Source organism: Bubalus kerabau, chromosome 3 (assembly GCF_029407905.1).
Source record: "Bubalus kerabau isolate K-KA32 ecotype Philippines breed swamp buffalo chromosome 3, PCC_UOA_SB_1v2, whole genome shotgun sequence".
In the NCBI taxonomy this organism is placed as follows: domain Eukaryota; kingdom Metazoa; phylum Chordata; class Mammalia; order Artiodactyla; family Bovidae; genus Bubalus; species Bubalus kerabau.
The window spans coordinates 23,953,423-23,973,253 of NC_073626.1; the positions used below are offsets into that span (position 1 = coordinate 23,953,423).

General features: G+C 45.4%; 1 protein-coding gene and 1 pseudogene across 1 annotated transcript; both read left to right on the forward strand.

The window, feature by feature from the left end:
• The window catches only part of LOC129645677 (tripartite motif-containing protein 26-like), a 97,893-nt pseudogene that overhangs the window by 65,755 nt on the left and 12,307 nt on the right, over positions 1–19,831 (forward strand).
• Positions 3,447–7,171, forward strand: LOC129645681 (BOLA class I histocompatibility antigen, alpha chain BL3-6). Its single transcript, XM_055571000.1, has 8 exons — positions 3,447–3,590; positions 3,909–4,178; positions 4,375–4,650; positions 5,540–5,815; positions 5,934–6,044; positions 6,462–6,494; positions 6,634–6,681; positions 6,844–7,171. Exons 1-8 carry the CDS (start codon positions 3,527–3,529, stop codon positions 6,846–6,848), a joined length of 1,083 nt encoding a protein of 360 aa, XP_055426975.1. The 5' UTR covers positions 3,447–3,526; the 3' UTR covers positions 6,849–7,171.

Sequence of the window (19,831 nt, forward strand, 5' to 3'; positions counted from 1 at the left end):
CAGTATTAAGATCATTTTAGTATGCATCAACCTATGAGTCACACGGGATCTTTGAGGGGAAAGAAATGGGAGAGTAATTAACAACATTCTAGATATGCATTGACCAATATGCTAGCTAGTAGCGACATATTGCTATTCAAATTAAAATAAATAAAAGTCCTCAGCACAACAGTCACTTTAAGGTGTTAAATAGCCTCATGTAGCTACTGGCTACCTGACTGGACAGCACAGACATAGAACAATTCTTTCACCACAGGATGTTCTGTTGGAATGGACTGCTCTTTATGATTTGTGGGCCTCGAATCAGGTACATTAGACCACGTGAGGTGAAAGGGCCAATATTATTTTTCTTAGACACTATGTCAGATTTCTGTCTGGGATATGAATACGTATTAAGCTAGTGTGTAACAAAATCAAACTAGGTTATGAGTGGGTCTGGCTCCTTCAGGCACAAACTGTTTCCAGTTCCAAGGGGGAAACACCTCCCTTCCCAGATTGAGGACACTCTCTGGCATCACTTTTAAGGGGGTGAGTTCTCTCCTAGAGGAGCCCAGGGGCAGGGCCCTCAGTTAAGTTTGGGGAGGCAGGAGTCCAGCTCAGGAAAAATGATTTTCCAAAATGAAGAGGAGGCAAAGGCAGGGATCAGTTGAGAGATGCCCTGGTTCATTCAGAACAGCAGTTCTCAGAGTGTGGTCTGTGGAACCCTTGATGTCACTGAGACCCTTTCATGAAATCCCTGAGGTGAAAGCTACTTTCATATCATCACTCAGATATTATTTGACTTCTCACTATGTTGACATTTGCTTTGATGTAAACAGCAGTAATGAAGACTATGGTAGCAAGCTGCACTTGTAATTATTTTCACCAAAACTTTCTTGTAGAAAAAAAGAAAACTAATGATCAAGTTTGCTTTAAAATATCTAGAATGACACATTAAAAATGTTTATCTGTTCTTAATAAACCAAAATGGAAAAAAATATGAAAAAGAATATACACACATGCACACACACGTATAAGTGAATCACTTTGCTGTACCACAGAAATTAACATTATAAATCAAATATCCTTCAATAAAATAAATTTTAAAAAATAAATAAAAATGCTTATGTTTCCTAATCATCATTCTTAAATACACATTTTTAAAGTATCTTCTGTGATGACATGGAAAGTACACATTGAGCACTTCTACTACATTTCAAATTCCTATGACCCAAGGAAAAACTCTGTGAGCTGAACTAACCTCTTTTTCATGGAATAGGACTGCTACTTGAAAGAATGAATGACTCAGAAAGACCTGTATAATTTAGTGAAACAATGTATTACTTTGTAAAAATCTTATATTAGTACAAGAGATATTCAATGTGCAAAATAGGCTTATGGATTTTAATGTAACAGAATAGAAAATAATCAATGATATTGTTTCAGGTTCACTGTGGGAAAACCTTTGAGAAACTACAATTTGTATAGTTTTATTTTTGTATCCAAGATGAACATCCACAATTATCTGAAAAGATTATTAAAAAATACTACTCCTATGGATGTGCAGGCTTTTTCACTTTCACAGATACAATCAAAATAACGGATTCAATGCAGACGCAAATCTGAAAATCCAGTGGCCTTCTAGTGAAAGAGACAAGAAAGATACTTGGAAAAAATGTAAAAAGCTCTATGCTTCTCACTACCCTGTTTTTTTGGGAAATAGTTATTCATATTAAACACATGGGTTATTAATATTATTCTAAATAAACCAACAAAAATCTTTAAAGTGTAGTAAGGAAAATATGCATAGAAGTGGTCACATAATATTATCCTTGGGATCCTCACTAATTTGTAAGATTGTGTAGATATTTTAATCAAAATTGAAAACAGCCCCAGAGCTATGACTCGGGGAGACAGTGGGACAGAGTTCTCGGTGAAGGAGGGGAGTTCAGTTCAGTCACTCAGTGGTGTCCGACTCTTTGTGACCCCATGGACTGCAGCACACCAGGCCTCCCTATCCATCACCATCTCCTGGAGCTTGCTCAGACTCATGTCCATCAAGTCAGTGATGCCATCCAACCATATTATTCACTGGCATTCCCTTCTCCTCCTGCATTCAATCTTGCCTAGCATCAGGGTCTTTTCCAGTGAGTCAATTTGTCCCATGTGGTAGCCAAAGTATTGGAGCTTCGGCATCAGTCCTTCCAATGAATATTCAGGGTTGATTTCCTTTAAGATTGACTGGTTTGATCTCCTTGGAGTCCAAGGGACTCTCAAGAGTCCTCTCCAACACCACAGTTCAAAAGCATCAATTCTTCAGCACTCAGTTTTCTTTATAGTCTAACTCTCACATCCATACATGACCAGTGGAAAAACCATAGCCTTGACTAGATGGACCTTTGTTGGCAAAGTTATGTCTCTGCTTTTTAATGTGCTGTCTAGGCTGGTCATAACTTTTCTTCCAAGGGGCAAGCGTCTTTTAATTTCATGGCGGCAGTTACCATCTGCAGTGATCTTGGAGCCCCCAAAAATAAATTCTCTCACTGTTCCCATTGTTTCCCCATTTATTTGCCATGATGTGATGGGACCAGATGCCATGATCTTAGTTTTCTGAATGCTGAGCTTTAAGCCAATTTTTTCACTCTTCTCTTTCACTTTCATCAAGAGGCTCTTTAGTTCCTCTTTGCTTTCTGCTATAAGGGTGGTTGTTATCTGCATATCTGAGGTTATTGATATTTCTCCCCACAATCTTGATTCTAGTTTGTGCTTCATCCAGCCCAGCATTTCATATGATGTACTATGCATATAAGTTAAATAAGCAGAGTGACAATATACAGCCTTGAAGCACTCCTTTCCCAATTTGGAACCAGTCTGTTTTTCCATGTCCAGTTCTAACTGTTGCTTCTTGACCTGCATACAGATTTCTCAGAAGGCAGGTCAGATGGTCTGGTATTCCCATCTCTTGAATAATTTTCCACAGTTTGTTGTGATCCACATGGTCAAAGGCATTGGCACAGTCCATAAAGCAGAAGTATATGTTTTCTCTCTTGCTTTTTCGATGATCCAGGTGATGTGGGCACTTTGATCTCTGGCTCCTCTGGCTTTTCTAAATCCACCTTGAACATCTGAAAGTTCAAGGTTCACATACCGCTTAAGTCTGGTTTGGAGAATTTTGAGCATTACTTTGCTAGCATGTGAGATGAGTGCAATTATTCGGTAGTTTGAACATGCTACCAAGCAGGAAGGGAGGGATCAGGGCAAAGTCCCAGGTCCCCAGAGGGCGAGCCGCTCAGGATCTCAGGGTCAAGGGCGGTGTCTGGGGCTGGGACGCTCCATATTGGGCATTCCCCGTCTCCCCAAGTTTCACTTTTTCTCTCACAACCTGTGTAGAGCCCTCCTGCCTGGACACTTGTGATGCGGCCCCAGTTCTCACTGCTACTGGGTGTCCGATTTCTAGAAAAACCAATCAGTCTCCGCGGTTCCCGGTTACAAAGTCTCCCCCGACCCGCCCAACTCTGCTTCTTCCCAGACCCAGAGGACGCGAGTCATGGGGCCGCGAGCCCTCCTCCTGTTGCTCTCGGGGGTCCTGGTCCTGGCTGAGACCCGGGCTGGTGAGTGCGGAGTCGGGAGGGAACGGCCTCTGCGGGGAGGGACGAGGGGATCTCCTGGGGGCCGGGGTGCGGGGGCAGTACCCCATGAAGGAGCGACCCCCACGCCCCTGCCCAGACCTGCTCCTCTCCCCGGTCCGGGCCTGTCCCTCCCTTGCTTCCCGACCCCTCTTCTCTTCCCCCTCCGGAGTTCGGGCCCGTCTTCGACTGCTTCCATCTCGCTGGCCCTACGCCCCCTCCTCCCTCCCGGGTCCATCACCTCGGACCCGGGACCCGCGCCGGGAGGAGATCGGGCCGGGTCTCACCCCTCCCCGCCCCCAGGCTCCCACTCCCTGAGGTATTTCAGCACCGCCGTGTCCCGGCCCGGCCTCGGGGAGCCCCGGTACCTGGAAGTCGGCTACGTGGACGACACGCAGTTCGTGCGGTTCGACAGCGACGCCCCGAATCCGAAGATGGAGCCGCGGGCGCGGTGGGTGGAGCAGGAGGGGCCGGAGTATTGGGATCGGAACACGCGAAACGCCAAGGGCAACGCACAGAGTTTCCGAGTGAACCTGAACACCCTGCGCGGCTACTACAACCAGAGCGAGGCCGGTGAGCGACGCGGGCCCGGGTCCAGGTAACGACCCCCATCCCCAGGGACCGGCGGGGTCGCCCGAGTCTGCGGGTCCCAGGGTCACCCCAACATTGCGGAACACACCCGACCCCCGCCCGGGAGGAGCCGGCGGGGCTTGACGCGGTTTCATTTTCAGTTTGGGTTTAATCACCGCGTGTGGTCGGGGCGGGTCAGGGTCTCACACCCTCCAGTGGATGTCCGGCTGCTACGTGGGGCCGGACGGGCGTCTCCGCCGCGGGTTCATGCAGTACGGCTACGACGGCAGAGATTACCTCGCCCTGAACGAGGACCTGCGCTCCTGGACCGCAGGGGAGACGGAGGCTCAGATCACCAAGCACAAGTGGGAGGCGGAAGGTTATGCTGAGGTACAGAGGAACTACCTGGAGGGCGAGTGCGTGGAGTGGCTCCGCAGATACCTGGAGAACGGGAAGGACACGCTGCTGCGCGCAGGTGCGAGGGGTGCGGCGCCTCCCTGATCTCCCCTCGGGCTGGAGCTGGCTTCCCACGAGGAGAGGAAAATAGGGTCCCTGTGGGAACAGCGCCCCAGGTTCTTGTCAGGAAAGGGAGGAAATCCGCCCAGGTTTTCATATTTTGTGCAAGACAGTCACCAGTGGCCCCACTTCTCTGAAGGACAATCAAGGAATCCAGTGTCTTTGAGGAAGACGCAGGAAACAAACCATCCCTGAAATAGCTGGTCAGCGGTGCCCTTTGACCCCGGCCACCATCTTGTGATCCATGACTTTGTCTCTCAAGGCCTGTTCTCACCCTGAGAGCATCTTAGGAGGCCTGACTCCAGCTTTTCTGAGTCATTCAGCCTCCACCAGAGTCAGGACCTTTAGCCTATATTCTCCCCCTCACATTTTTAGAGAGCCTATCGTAGTCTCTCATTCTAGAAAGTTCCAAGGACTAATATAGATCTCTAAGATGAGGCTGTTATCTAGCTCTTGTGCTGTTTTTTTCAAAACCATGGTCCTGAATGTTGTGTAGCTCAGAGGGTAAAAAAGTTCATACTTCATCTGGGGATCTGATGTACAGCCTGGTGACTATAGTTAATAATAATCCTGTATTATATACTTTAAAATTGATCTTAATCATTCTCATCCCTGTCAAACAGACGCACACATAAGGTAAGTTGATCAATACATTAATTACCTTCACAGTATACATATATATCTAAGCAACATGTAGTACACTCTGAATGTGTACAATTTTTGTTAAGTATACCTCAGTAAAGCTGGGGGGAAAAAATCACTGTCTGTCCTTTCTCAGGATGGTCACATGACGCTGCTTCAGTGACCCATGGAGGTAACACAAACTGAATTTTCCGATTCCTCCTCAGACCCTCCAAAGGCACATGTGACCCATCACCCCATCTCTGACCGTGAGGTCACCCTGAGGTGCTGGGCCCTGGGCTTCTACCCTGAGGAGATCTCACTGACCTGGCAACGTGAGGGAGAGGACCAGACGCAGGACATGGAGCTTGTGGAGACCAGGCCTTCAGGGGATGGAACCTTCCAGAAGTGGGTGGCCCTGGTGGTGCCTTCTGGAGAGGAGCAGAGATACACCTGCCGTGTGCAGCACGAGGGGCTTCAGGAGCCCCTCACCCTGAGATGGGGTAAGGAGGGGGATGGGGCTGGAGCTTCCTCTCAGATAAAGCAGGAGCCCTTCAGGACTCAGTTTAGCAAGGTCAGGACTCAAGCCTGAGGTCAGGGCCCCTTCCCTTTCCTCCACAGAACCTCCTCAGACCTCCTTCCTCACCATGGGCATCATTGTTGGTCTGGTTCTCCTTGTGGTCACTGGAGCTGTGGTGGCTGGAGCTGTGATCTGGAGGAAGAAGCGCTCAGGTAGGGAAGGGAGGGAGGACCCTGAGTTTTCTTGTCTCACTGGGGGTTTCAAGCCCAGGTAGACGTTTACCTGCCTGGTTACTGGAAAGTACCCTCCACACACGTGTGGAGTCTGGATCTGATTTTCCTTTCTAAAGCACATGCGAAAATGAAAGTGAAATTTTCTCCTTCCTAATTCCAGCTGGGAACCAGGTTTCCAGCACTTGAAGGTCAGAGGGGAGGTCCTTGCTGAGGACAGACCTCCATGAGGGCAGTTGGTCCAGTCCTTACACGTTTCCCTTCTCTGTGTTCCTGATCCTAGCATGAGCTTTGACCATAGTTTCAGAAAGTTCTCTGGGGTCCAGGACTAGGGGTTCCTCTAGCATCACATGACTCAGTCTTCTCTCTGGCTTCTCACATTGTATTTTCTTCTAACAGGTGAAAAAGGAGGGAATTATATCCAGGCTTCAGGTAAGTGTGGAGGGGGTGATTCCTGAGACCCTTGTGTGGGTGCAGACAGGAGGCCATGGGGGGCTCACCCTCCTCTAAGTTCCTTCTCTAGTTTCTTCCTGTGGGTTCTGACCACGTCCTGGTCTTGTTCCCCCCCCAGGCAGTGACAGTGACCAGGGCTCTGATGTGTCTCTCAGGGTTCCTAAAGGTGAGACCCTGGGGTGTGTAGACTGGAAGGGGGATGGGGCAGAGGGGACATATTGGGTGGCAGAGATCTTTGAGTGGGACATGTGAGCATGTGGGGGACTGTGGAGAATCTCAGTCCTTACATGATTGACCTGAACTGGTTCCTGATTCTTTTCTCTCACAGTGTGAGACACCTGCCTTATGAGGACTGAGTGATGCTTCATCCCGCTATGTGACATCAGATCCCCAGACCCCTCTTTCTGCAGCTGCATCTGAATGTGTCTGTGCTCCTATTCGCATAACGTAGGAGTTAGGGAGACTGGCCCACCCATGCCCACTGCTGCCCCTCCCCACTGCTGCCCCTCCCCACCCTGACCTGTGTTCTCTTCCCTGATCCACTGTCCTGTTCCCTCAGAGATGAGGCTAGACCATGTCTATCCCTGTCTTTGCTTTATATGCACTGAATAATGATATCTTATTTCCTTATTGAAAATAAAATCTGTATATATGAATTTGTTTTTTCTAATTGGTGCCATGAAGGGGGATTGGATAATAAAGGTGAGGATTCCTAAAGTTTGAAACAGGAAATAAATCGAAACACTGAGAACCTTCCAGATCCATCCATATTTGCTGTGCTGAGTCAGCTGCAGGAGGGACAGGCGGAGGCTGTGAGGAGCTGAGTGTGGACAGGGCCTGTGCCCAGCGATCAGTGCCTGGTGGGCATGCATGCACTGCCCATGGACCGCCCATGGTCACTCCTGGACTGGGTCCTCTTCCCCATTCCTTTGTCCTTGTCCCTTCAGTAAATCCTTGTCCCACCAAGGACCTGTGATCATGGACTCAGAAGTCGCCTGGGCCTGGTTGTATCTCCAGGACCATGGGCAGGGTACGTTTCTTAAACAGTTACCCTAGGATCAGGCCTTGGTCCAATACTTAGCTCCTATCTTTTTTTGAATGTTTTTATATTTTGCTTATTTAGTTATTGTTTATTTTTGTTGGTGGTGTAATGACTGTTGTATTTCATGTGTTGAGTCCTGGTCTCATTCTTCTCTGGGTGACCCCATCTCTGACAGCAGCAGGGGTCACTTTGCCTGTCATTGTCCCCACAAGCTCAAGGGGTCTGTGCACACAGGATTCTCAGTGTCAAGAGAGGATTTTCAGAGCCATCCAGCTCTTACTCTCCTTCTAGAGATTTTGCTGGATTCTTCTTTCCAACTTTTCTTCATCTTCTTAAAGGAACCACGTGATGGAACTTGCAAAGAGGAGGGACCCAGAGTTTCATATCTTGACTTAATTCTTGCTGGGTTTCTCTCTTCTCTGCAGTCTGCCCTTATCTGCCCTTACATGTTCTAAGGCTACTGTTGGCTCCCATCTCAGCTCATGGATTTAGAAAGCAGAGTCTAATAAAACCATAGCAGGTTGAATATAGCTGGAAGCGAAGGATCTTCCTTTCTGAAGAGATAAAGAGACTTGTGTGTGGTGTGCAGGCTGATTGGTGGGGGAGGGAAGGGAGATCAGCCTTTGTGAGTAAAATACAGGCGGCACTGAGTCAATGCAAATGGATGTTGTGCTGTAACTGCCTTGAGACAGCATGTGGCCTGAGGTCACATCAATAAAGACACTATCTCTGGAATAGGGAAGCGCTTTACTGACCATTCAGTGAACTGATATTTGTTGTGTGACAGAGACATGACACACTCTTTTTACAACTAGGAGAACTCAGTGAACTAACAACAGACAAAGCCTGTCAGCCATGTGTGGTGTGTTCTAGGGGGAAGGGGCAGAGCCATGACTATGAGCCTAGTAAGTGAGGGAAGTGTTTCACATACAGGTTGGTAAGTGCTCTGAGGTAGGTGATCCAGGGTATAAGTGTGTGGGGACAGGGAAGGTGGCTGTGCTACTAGGGTGGACAGGGGCCTCACTGAAAATGTAACCTTTAAGTAAAGCTGTGAAGAACATGAAGGAATGTCTACAAGGAGGGCTAGGGGAGGTTCTCTCCAGGCAGAGGAGCCTCCAGGGCAAATGCACGAGGGCAGGAGAGTGTCTGTGTTCAAGGGAGAACCAAGAGCAGCTGGGGCTGAGGAAAAGGAATTGCAATGAGATCCCATGTCTGATCCTGTGGGCCATCCCAGATCCTGTGGGCCTCCAGCATATTAGAAGGGGTTGATTTTATCTCAGTAAGCTTGGAGTTATAGGATGATAGGAACAGAGAAGGACCTGCTGTGACTGCTCTCTGGAAGCATCAGCCAGACTGCTGTGCAGAGTCAGGAGGTGAAGGGCGAGGGAGGCGCAGAGGAGCCTGAGGGAAACAGTGCAGGGTCCAGGCTGGGGAGGCTGCTGCTTGTCTGGGGTGTGAGCAGGGACGAGGGTGGTGAGTGGATTCTTGATCTATTCTGAAAATGCATTTTACAGCATTTCCTAGTCAATTTAATCTGAATTATGAGAAAGAGTGAAGAAGGACTGCAAAATTTGAGATTTGCAAGTAAGCATGTGGGGCACCTACTGTGGAAATGAGGGGACTCTGGAAGGAGCATGTTTCAGGAGGCATCGCCATCAGCATTTGGTTTAGGAAAGTGGCAACTGAGTTGGGTTTACTCGTCTAGGGTTTAGGTGAGATGACCTTACAGGAGAAATAGATGGAAGAGGTGACACCATATAAATGATGTTTAAAGCCTTGAGAACAGATGAGGTCACAGATGAGGGGAGAATTGGCTATAGAAGCAGAGGGACAAGGACTGAATCTTGAATCCCTTGTGCTATGGGAACTGTTCAGACTACACACCTGAGCAGATGGCACCATTCTGACGTCTAGATGGCACATGGAAAGGGGTCCTGAAGGACATGAAGGAATGTCCTTCACCTGCACTCCTCTTAGAGACAGAAGGTCTGGAATAGACTTATAACATGGTTGGTACTGATCTTCAGATCACATATTTCATAGCAGGAACACAGATCTGGATTCCTACCCAGCTGTGTACCAGCCTCCCTGTATGGCTCATTCATAATAGATTCCCGGACTCTGTGCCCTGCACTGTAGATTGTGGATCTGGGAAGAGTCCTGAGTATTTTGTAACAGGCTCTACAAGCAGTCCTGGCAGACTGGGATCCACTGATGTTAAAGATCAGAGAATGATTAAGGTGGGGAGGGGTCTTAAACACACATTTAAATGTTTTTTTTCCTGGGGGGGAAAACAAAACATTTGGTGCGAGTTACATGTTGTTTCTGCCATGTGATATCACCAGGCTGAATATTTAGGAAGTGATTATCAGCTCACCATAAAGAGAGTCTCTGAGTTGCTAAGAGAGTAGATCTAAATTTACTCCACACACACAGAAGAGGTAATTATGTGACATGATTCAGTTGTCAGATAAAGCTATGGTGGTGATTATTTTGCAGTACAGAAGTGTATCAAATCAACAATAGTACACCATAAACTGACTCAATATTGTATATCAATCATAATAAAGCAGAAGGAAAAGTCTCTGAATCCTTGCTCTCTGAGATTTCCCTACATGGAATCCTTAGATAGTTCTGTATGGAGGAAAAAAAATTTCAAATTGTTCTAAATGGAACAGAGAGAGGCACACTTGTGTTTTGGGGTTTATTTCAGGGAAAACCACTGAACAGCCCTGAGGCCACAGCCGGGAACAGAATCCTCAACCCCTCCCTGGTCAGGTCCCACCCAGGAACCGCTTCCCCTGCAGGTGAGCACAGACACCACTGTCACAGCACTTCAGCCCTGATGCTGGACAATGGACTCTGTGGTAGACCTGCTCTCTGCTGCTCCTGACACCTGGACAGCACACCGCCACCCCTGCCTGTGTGCCACATGCACCTAACGCATTCAGTGCAGTTCCAGTCTCTCTGTGGCACCATGTCCTAAGGAAGAGTCCAGCATGTGGTAACCCGCCTGGTGGAGCCTCAGCCTCTTTCTACCTGCAGGAATATTTAGGAAGCAAGGTTTTCTGTCTAATGGAGGAAGCTGTCTGCCTTCCACCAAGATCATCAAGTGTGAAATTCCCTTCATTTGGGAAGAGAGTACAGATTTTGGGGTTGGAGAAGGAGAGAGAGGGAGGGGAAAAGAATGACAAATTTCAATCTTTTTGAGCAGTGATCTGGATCAGAACTTGGTCTGCTACTTTGTAACCAGTCAGGTTGGATGAATGAATCAATGATGACTTTCGACTTCTTCTGTGACGTTGCGTTATGAGGGCCAGTTTCTGTCTACTCTAGTTTATACTCTCAGATAAGCAGAGTGCACTTCTGAATGATGAAATGATTATTCAAAATGTCCTCCAGCTGCTGTTGTTTCTTTCCAGGCTTAAAAAAGATCTATAAATCTTCATGGGATCCATACATATATAACTGACATTTTATTGCATGTTAACTTTCGTAAGTTAGGCAATGCCAAAGAACATTCAAACTACCGCACAATGGCACTCATCTCACATGCTAGCAAAATAACGCTCAATATTCTCCAAGCTAGGTTTCAACAGTATGCGAACCGAGAACTTCCAGATGTACAAGCTGGATTTAGAAAAGGCAGAGGAACCAGAGATCAAAGTGCCAACATCCGTTGGATCATAGAAAAAGCAAGAGAGTTCCAGAAAAACATCTACTTCAGCTTTATTGACTACACCAAAGCCTTTGACTGTGTGGATCACATCGAACTGTGAAAAATTCTTCAGGAGATCGGAATAACAGAACACCTTACCTGCCTTCTGAGAAACTGTATGCAGGTCAAGAGGCAACAGTTAGAACCGGACATGGAACTACAGACTGGTTCCAAATTGGGAAAGGAGAACATCAAGGCTATAAATTGTCATCCTGCTCATTTAACTTATATACAGAGTGAAAAGTGAAAGTGAAAGTGGTTCAGTCGTGTCTGACTATTTGCGACCCCATGGACTGTCCATGGAATTCTCTAGGTCATAATACTGGAGTGGGTAGCCTTTGCCTTCTCCAGGGGATCTTCCCAACCCAGGAATCAAACCGGGATCTCCTGCATTGCAGGCAGGTTCTTTACCAGCTGAGCCATAAGGGAAGCCCAAGAATACTGGAAGGGTAGCCTATCCCTTCTCCAGCAGATCTTCCTGACTCAGGAATTGAACTGGGGTCTCCTGCATTGCAGGTGGATTCTCTACCAACTGTGCTATCAGGGAAGCCCTATATGCAGAGTACATCATGCAAAATGCTGGGCTGGATGAAGCACAAGCTGGAATCAAGATTGCTGGAAGAAATATCAATAACCACAAATATGTACCACCCTTATGGCAGAAAGGGAAGAGGAACTGAGGAACTTCTTGATGAGAGTGAAAGAAGAGAGTGAAAAAGTTAGATAAAACTCAACATTCACAAAACTAAGATCCCATCCAGTCCCATCATTTCATGGAAAATAATGAGGAAACAATGGAAACAGTGACAGACTTTATTTTGGGGGGCTCCCAAATCACTGCAGATGGTGACTGCAGCCATGAAATTGAAAGATGCTTGCTGCTTGGAAGAAAGCTATGACCAACCTAGACAGTATATTCAAAAGCAGAGACATACTTTGCCAACAAAGGTTTGTCTAATCAAAGCTATGGTTTTTCCAGTAGTTATATAGGGATGTGAGAGTTGCACCATAAAAAAGGCTGGGCACCGGAGAATTGATGCTCTTGACCTGTGGTTTTGGAAAAGACTCTTGAGAGTCCCTGGGAGTGCAAGGAGATCCAACCAGTCAATCCTAAAGAAAATCAGTCCTGAATATTCATTGGAAGGACTGATGCTGAAGTTGAAACTCCAATACTCTGGCCACCCGATGTGAAGAACTGACTCATTGGAGAAGACCCTGATGCTGGGCAATATCGAAGGCAGGAGGAGAAGGGAATGACAGAGGATGAGACGGTTGGATGGCATCACTGACTCGATGGACACGAGTTTGAGCAAGCTCCCTGAGTTGATGATGAATAGGGAAGCCTGGCGTGCTGCAGTCCATGGGGTTGTAAAGAGTCAGATACGACTGAGCGACTGAACTGAACTTTTGCATTTCTTTGTATATATGCATTTTGCTGGGGAAAGTATCTATACAATTGATCAATTTACATGTGACCCACACAAAAGTCTTTTAAAAGTACTAGTTTAGACACCAAGCTATAATCTCTAGTCCATGAGGACTAATAATCCAACAGTCTTAGCAGATCCAATGACATGATAAAAATGCTCATCTTTTTCATGGCAGTTTCCAGTCTGGGTCAAGATAAGGTAGCTTACTTGCTTATGCTCACTTTCAGTGTCTGTATGTTTCTTACTGTGAGCCGATAACAAGCATGTCACAAACCAACACTGGCTCACAGAAAAAGTATCACTGGTTTAGGTGGACTTGCATTCTGACAACTACGCTGGTGCCAGAAAAATAGCAGGATAGAAAAAGTAGGCCTTGGAGATTCCATTTTTAGTAACATGGTTGGCCTGGTTTTAAGGCTTACTTGTCCAGTGAAAGCAAATAAAAATAACAGGTTAAGTATAAAAAGCTTCCATAAGTAGAGTACCAAGAGAATAAATGTTTAGGCCAAAATATAAATGTGGGCAGTATTTCAGAGGATGAAGTTGTTTTTACCCTTAGGGCATTAGCCAAATCTGGAAAAATCTTACCTTTGGTTTGCTCAAGCTTATGAGCTGTGATAGGAAACGTAACCCAGAGCTTGTTCATGTGGGGAGCATAGGTGACATCCCCTCCTTGAAAATCCAGAAACCAAGATTCATATCCTTGGAGGGATGTGGAGAGTTTGGAAGCATGGAACCTGCTAGTGGGAATAAAAATAGTGTTGGAAAACAGTCTGCAAGTTCTTCCAAGCCTGAACCCAGTGTTGCTCTAGGACTCAAATTCCATTGCTAGGTATTTACCTTGGAACAATGAAAACGGTAGTCCACAGTATCATGTTTATAGCTGACATTCATAGCAGTATTAATCATGATAGCCAAACAGTAGAAATAACTCAAATCACCATCCTTTCACGAATGAATTAGTAAAAGCGGTACAGACATGCATTGGAAAATTATTTGAGAATGAAAAGAAGGAAGTACAGATGTCTAGTACATGGATGCCTAGTGTGAGTGAACTTTGAATACATTATGCTCTGCAAAAGAAAACAAGAATAAAAGATCATATTAATTGTTGGATTTTATTTATAGGGTTTATAAGCAAATCCCTTTAGACAGAAAGTAGCTTAGTGTTTGTCTAGAGATGAGGGAAAAGTTGAAGGAAATAGGGGCTGACTGCCCAGGAATAAATTGGTGCCTCAATGCTTACATGCATGCTCAGTTGCTCATTCATGTCCAACTCTGGGACCCCTTGGACTGTAGCCTGCCAGGCTCCTTCCATGGAATTTTCCAGGCAAGCATACTGGAGCGAGTTGCCATTTCCTTCTTTAGGGGATCTTCCCAACCCAGGGCTCGAACCCATGTCTCCTGATTCTCCTGCATTGCAGGCAGATTTTTTTACCACTGAGCTACCTGGGAAGTTGGTACCTGGATAACAGTATTCTAAAAACGCTTCTGGGTGATGAAAACCTTTCAAAATTGAATGTGGCAATGGTCACACCTCTCTGTGAATATGCTATAACTGATTCTTTTCAATTGGTGAATTATATTCCAATATTGTTGGGAAGATTCGCTGGAGAAAAGAATGGCTACCCACTCCAGTATTCTGGCCTGGAGAATTCCATGGGCTGTATAGTTCATAAGGTCACAAAGAGTCGGACACAACTGAGGGACTTTCACTTAAAGTTGTTCCAACAAATGCTATGTTGTTGCTCAGTCAACTTAGTCATGTCTTGCCAGAGTCCAGCTCCTTCAGCCAGGGATTCAACCTAAAGAGATGAACAGTGTCGGCAAGAGAAATGAGCAGCCTCTCATTTTTCTTGGACTGCCTATTTATTTCAAGTTTAAGATTCTCTTTTATACTTTTACAAAAACATTAGGCCAGAGGTTTGACATTTTCAGTTCCCTCTCTCCCAGATTTATTATCTCCATAAATCATTGTTGCTCTTCAAACAGAGTTCCTGCTTCAGTGATTCTCTCGGAATCAGCCTTATCATCTATTATCTACCTCCTCTAATGTGTCCTATAGTTTACTTGTGATGCTACGTTCCTCAGTTTACTACTTATCTTCCTAAATCCTGTTTGCCTATAACATCCTGAGCTCACTATCTCTTAAAAAGGCTTCTAGCTATAGTGTCTCTAAAATTCCTAACTTCTATAAGCTATAGTAAAATATGCTAACTTTACAACATTCCTTAAATTTTTAACTTATGACTATTTTAATTATTTTTAAGCCCTAAATTCAGTAAACTCCTTTGCCATAAACATTTTCCTCACAAATAGGCTTCAGATAGCAATCCCTCCCATGGCCTCAAGCTGTGGCCTCTGTACTCATCATGGAACACTCTTTTGTAAAAGTCCTTAAATAAATGTCAATGATTAACTTTATGAATTATTTTCTGAGCAATGCTGCAGAAGGCTTTGTGCCTTCTCATGCTCCTCTCAAGAACAATAAGCGTCTTAATATTCCTTTTCAGTCAGCTCAGCCGAGGAGAGGAAAAGACAAGTCAGAATTACAAGGCCTAACTCCTTCATCCTGGGACTGTGCCTGTGGAATGAGGAGAGGGGTCTGGGGCTTTGCCTCCATTTTGTCAGTAATGCCTAACGTGGTTCCCAAAAATGTCTGATTCTTTTGACCCCTTGGGTTGCAGCATGCCATGCCTCCTTGTCCCTCACCATCTCCTGGAGTTTGCCCAAGTTCAAGTCCATTGCATCAGTGATGCCATTCAGTCATCTCATCCTCTGAAGCCCTCTTCTCCTTCTGCCCTCAATCTTTCCCAACATCAGGGACTTTTCCAATGAGTTGGTTGTTCACATAAGGTGACCAAAATACTGGAGCTTCAGCTTCAACATCAGTCCTTCCAATAAATATTCAGAGTTGACTTCCTTTAAGATTGACTGTTTGATCTCTTTGCTGTCCAAGGGACGCTCAGGAGTCTTCTGCAGCACCACAGTTCAAAAGCATCAATGCTCTGGCACTCTACCTTCTTTATGGTCCAGCTCTCACAACCATACCGGACAACTGAGAAGACCATAATCTTGACTATACAGACCTTTGTGGCAGAGTGATGTCTCTGCTTTTCAACACACTGTCTTGGATTGTCATAGCTTTCTGGCCAAAAAGTAATCATATTCTGATTTTATGGATGTAGTCACAGGAGGGCCTGGAGGAGCTATCCCACGTTCAAGGTCAGGAAGGGCAGTGGTGAGGAGATACCCCTCGTCTAAGGTAAGGAGCATTGGCTGCGCTTTGCTGGAGCAGCAATGAAGAGATACCCCACGCCCAAGGTAAGAGAAACCCAAGTAGGATGGTAGGTGTTGCAAGAGGGCATCAGAGGGCAGACACACTGAAACCATACTCACAGAAAACTAGTCAATCTAATCACACTAGGACCACAGCCTTGTCTAACTCAATGACACTAAGCCATGCCCGTGGGGCAACCCAAGATGGGCGGGTCATGGTGGACAGATCTGACAGTATGTGGTCCACTGGAGAAGGGAATAGCAAACCACTTCAGTATTCTTGCCTTGAGAACCCCATGAACAGTACGAAAAGGCAAAATGACAGGATACTGAAAGAGAAACTCCCCAGGTCAGTAGGTGCCCAAAATGCTACTAGAGATCAGTGGAGAAATAACTCCAGAAAGAATGAAGGGATGGAGCCAAAGCAAAAAGAATACCTAGCTGTGGATGTGACTGGTGATAGAAGCAAGGTCCGATGCTGTAAAGAGCAATATTGCATAGGAACCTGGAATGTCAGGTCCATGAATCAAGGCAAATTGGAAGTGGTCAAACAAGAGATGGCAAGAGTGAATGTCGACATTCTAGGAATCAGCAAACTGAAATGGACTGGAATGGGTGAATTTAACTCAGATGACCATTATATCTACTACTGCGGGCAGGAATCCCTCAGAAGAAATGGAGTGGCCATCATGGTCAACAAAAGAGTCCAAAATGCAGTGCTTGGATGCAATCTCAAAAATGACAGAATGATCTCTGTTCGTTTCCAAGGCAAACCATTCAATATCACAGTAATCCAAGTCTATGCCCCAACCAGTAATGCTGAAGAAGCTGAAGTTGAACAGTTCTATGAAGACCTACAAGACCTTTTAGAACTAACACCCAAAAAAGATGTCCTTTTCATTATAGGGGACTGGAATGCAAAAGTAGGAAGTCAATAAACACCTGGAGTAACTTTGGCCTTGGAATACAGAATGAAGCAGGGCAAAGACTAATAACAGTTTTGCCAAGAAAATGCACTGGTCATAGCAAACACCCTCTTCCAACAACACAAGAGAAGACTCGACACATGGACATCACCAGATGGTCAACACCGAAATCAGATTGATTATATTCTTTGCAGCCAAAGATGGAGAAGCTCTATAAAGGCAGCAAAAACAAGACGAGGAGCTGACTGTGGCTCAGATCATGAACTCCTTATTGCCAAATTCAGACTTAAATTGAAGAAAGTAGGGAAAACCACAAGACCATTCAGGTATGACCTAAATCAAATCCCTTATGATTATACAGTGGAAGTGAGAAATAGATTTAAGGGCCTAGATCTGATAGATAGAGTGCATGATGAACTATGGAATGAGGTTCGTGACAGTGTACAGGAGACAGGGATCAAGACCATCCCCATGGAAAAGAAATGCAAAAAAGCAAAATGGCTGTCTGGGGAGGCCTTACAAATAGCTGGGAAAAGAAGAGAAGTGAAAAGCAAAGGAGAAAAGGAAAGATATAAACATCTGAATGCAGAGTTCCAAAGAATAGCAAGAAGAGATAAGAAAGCCTTCCTCAGCGATCAATACAAAGAAATAGAGGAAAAACAACAGAATGGAAAAGACTAGAGATCTCTTCAAGAAAATCAGAGATACCAAAGGAACATTTCATGCAAAGATGGGCTCGATAAAGGGCAGAAATGGTATGGACCTAACAGAAGCAGAAGATATTAAGAAGAGATGGCAAGAATACATAGAAGAACTGTACAAAAAAGATCTTCACGACCCAGATAATCACAATGTTGTGATCACTGACCTAGAGCCAGACATCTTGGAATGTGAAGTCAAGTGGGCCTTAGAAAGCATCACTATGAACAAAGCTAGTGGAGGTGATGGAATTCCAGTTGAGCTATTCCAAATCCTGAAAGATGATGCTGTGAAAGTGCTGCACTCAATATGCCAGCAAATTTGGAAAACTCAGCAGTGGCCACAGGACTGGAAAAGGTCAGTTTTCATTCCAATCCCAAAGAAAGGCAATGCCAAAGAATGCTCAAACTACCACACAATTGCACTCATCTCACACGCTAGTAAAGTAATGCTCAAAATTCTCCAAGCCAGGCTTCAGCAATATGTGAACCATGAACTTCCTGATGTTCAAGCTGGTTTTTGAAAAGGCAGAGGAACCAGAGATCAAATTGCCAACATCCGCTGGATCATGGAAAAAGCAAGAGAGTTCCAGAAAAACATCTATTTCTGCTTTATTGACTATGCCAAAGCCTTTGACTGTGTGGATCACAATAAACTGTGGGAAATTCTGCAAGAGATGGGAATACCAGACCACCTGATCTGCCTCTTGAGAAATTTGTATGCAGGACAGGAAGCAAGAGTTAGAACTGGACATGGAACAACAGACTGGTTCCAAATAGGAAAAGGAGTTCGTCAAGGCTGTATATTGTCACCCTGTTTATTTAACTTATATGCAGAGTACATCATGAGAAACCCTGGGCTGGAAGAAACACAAGCTGGAATCAAGATTACCAGGAGAAATATCAATAACCTCAGATATGAAGATGACACCACCCTTATGGCAGAAAGTGAAGAGGAACTTAAAAGCCTCTTGATGAAAGTGAAAGTGGAGAGTGGAAAAAGTTGGCTTAAAGCTCAACATTCAGAAAACGAAGATCATGGCATCTGGTCCCATCACTTCATGGGAAATAGATGGGGAAACAGTGGAAACAGTGTCAGACTTTATTTTTCTGGGCTCCAAAATCACTGTAGATGGTGACTGCAGCCATGAAATTAAAAGACGCTTACTCCTTGGAAGGAAAGTTATGACCAACCTAAACAGCATATTGAAAAGCAGAGACATTACTTTCCCAACAGAGGTTCGTCTAGTCAAGGCTATGGTTTTTCCTGTGGTCAGGTATGGATGTGAGAGTTGGACTGTGAAGAAGGCTGAGTGCCGAAGAATTGATGCTTTTGAACTGTGGTGTTGGAGAAGACTCTTGAGAGTCCCTTGGACTGCAAGGAGATCCAACCAGTCCATTCTGAAGGAGATCAGCCCTGGGATTTCTTTGGAGGGAATGATGCTAAAGCTGAAACTCCAGTACTTTGGCCACCTCATGTGAAGAGTTGACTCATTGGAAAAGACTCTGATGCTGGGAGGGATTGGGGGCAAGAGAAGAAGGGGACGACAGAGGATGAGATGGCTGGATGGCATGACTGACTGGATGGACATGAGTCTGAGTGAACTCTGGGAGTTGGTGATGGACAGAGAGGCCTGGCATGCTGCGAATGATGGGGTCGCAAAGAGTTGGACACGACTGAGCGACTGATCTGATCTGATCTGATCTAAGTCACTATCTGCTGTGATTTTTTGAGCCCAAGAAGAAGAGGAAATCTTTCTGTGGAAAGCTCTTAAAGAGATGGGAGTACCAGACCACCTCATCTGTCCCCTGAGTAACCTGTCTGCGGGTCAAGAGGCAACAATTAGAGTGCTGTGTAGAACAACAGAGTGGCTCAGGATTGAGAGAGTATGAAAAGGTGACAACAGAGCTTTCCACAGTTTGTTATGATCCACACAGTCAAAGGCTTTAGTGTAGTTGATGAAACAGAGGTAGATGTTTTTCTGAAATTCCTTTGTTTTCTCTGTGATCCAGTGAACACTGGCAATTTGATGTCTGGTTCCTCTACCTTTTCTAAACCCAGTTTGGACATCTGGAAGTTCTTGGTTTGCATTATTCTGAGGCCTAGCATTCAAGATTTTAAACATGATCTTACTAGCCTGGGTCGCTATTCAGTTGATCAGTCGTGTCTGACTCTTTGCGACCCCATGGACAGCAACATGCTAGGCTTCCCTGTCCTTCACC

What these genes read in the sequence shown, in the direction of transcription:
- LOC129645681 (XM_055571000.1), top strand. Translation starts at nt 3,527, where the DNA reads ATGGGGCCGCGAGCCCTCCTCCTGTTGCTCTCGGGGGTCCTGGTCCTG. An exon ending in GGACACGCTGCTGCGCGCAG is followed by an intron (nt 4,651 to 5,539) that starts GTGCGAGGGGTG and finishes ATTCCTCCTCAG; the next exon opens with ACCCTCCAAAGGCACATGTG. An exon ending in GCCCCTCACCCTGAGATGGG is followed by an intron (nt 5,816 to 5,933) that starts GTAAGGAGGGGG and finishes TTTCCTCCACAG; the next exon opens with AACCTCCTCAGACCTCCTTC.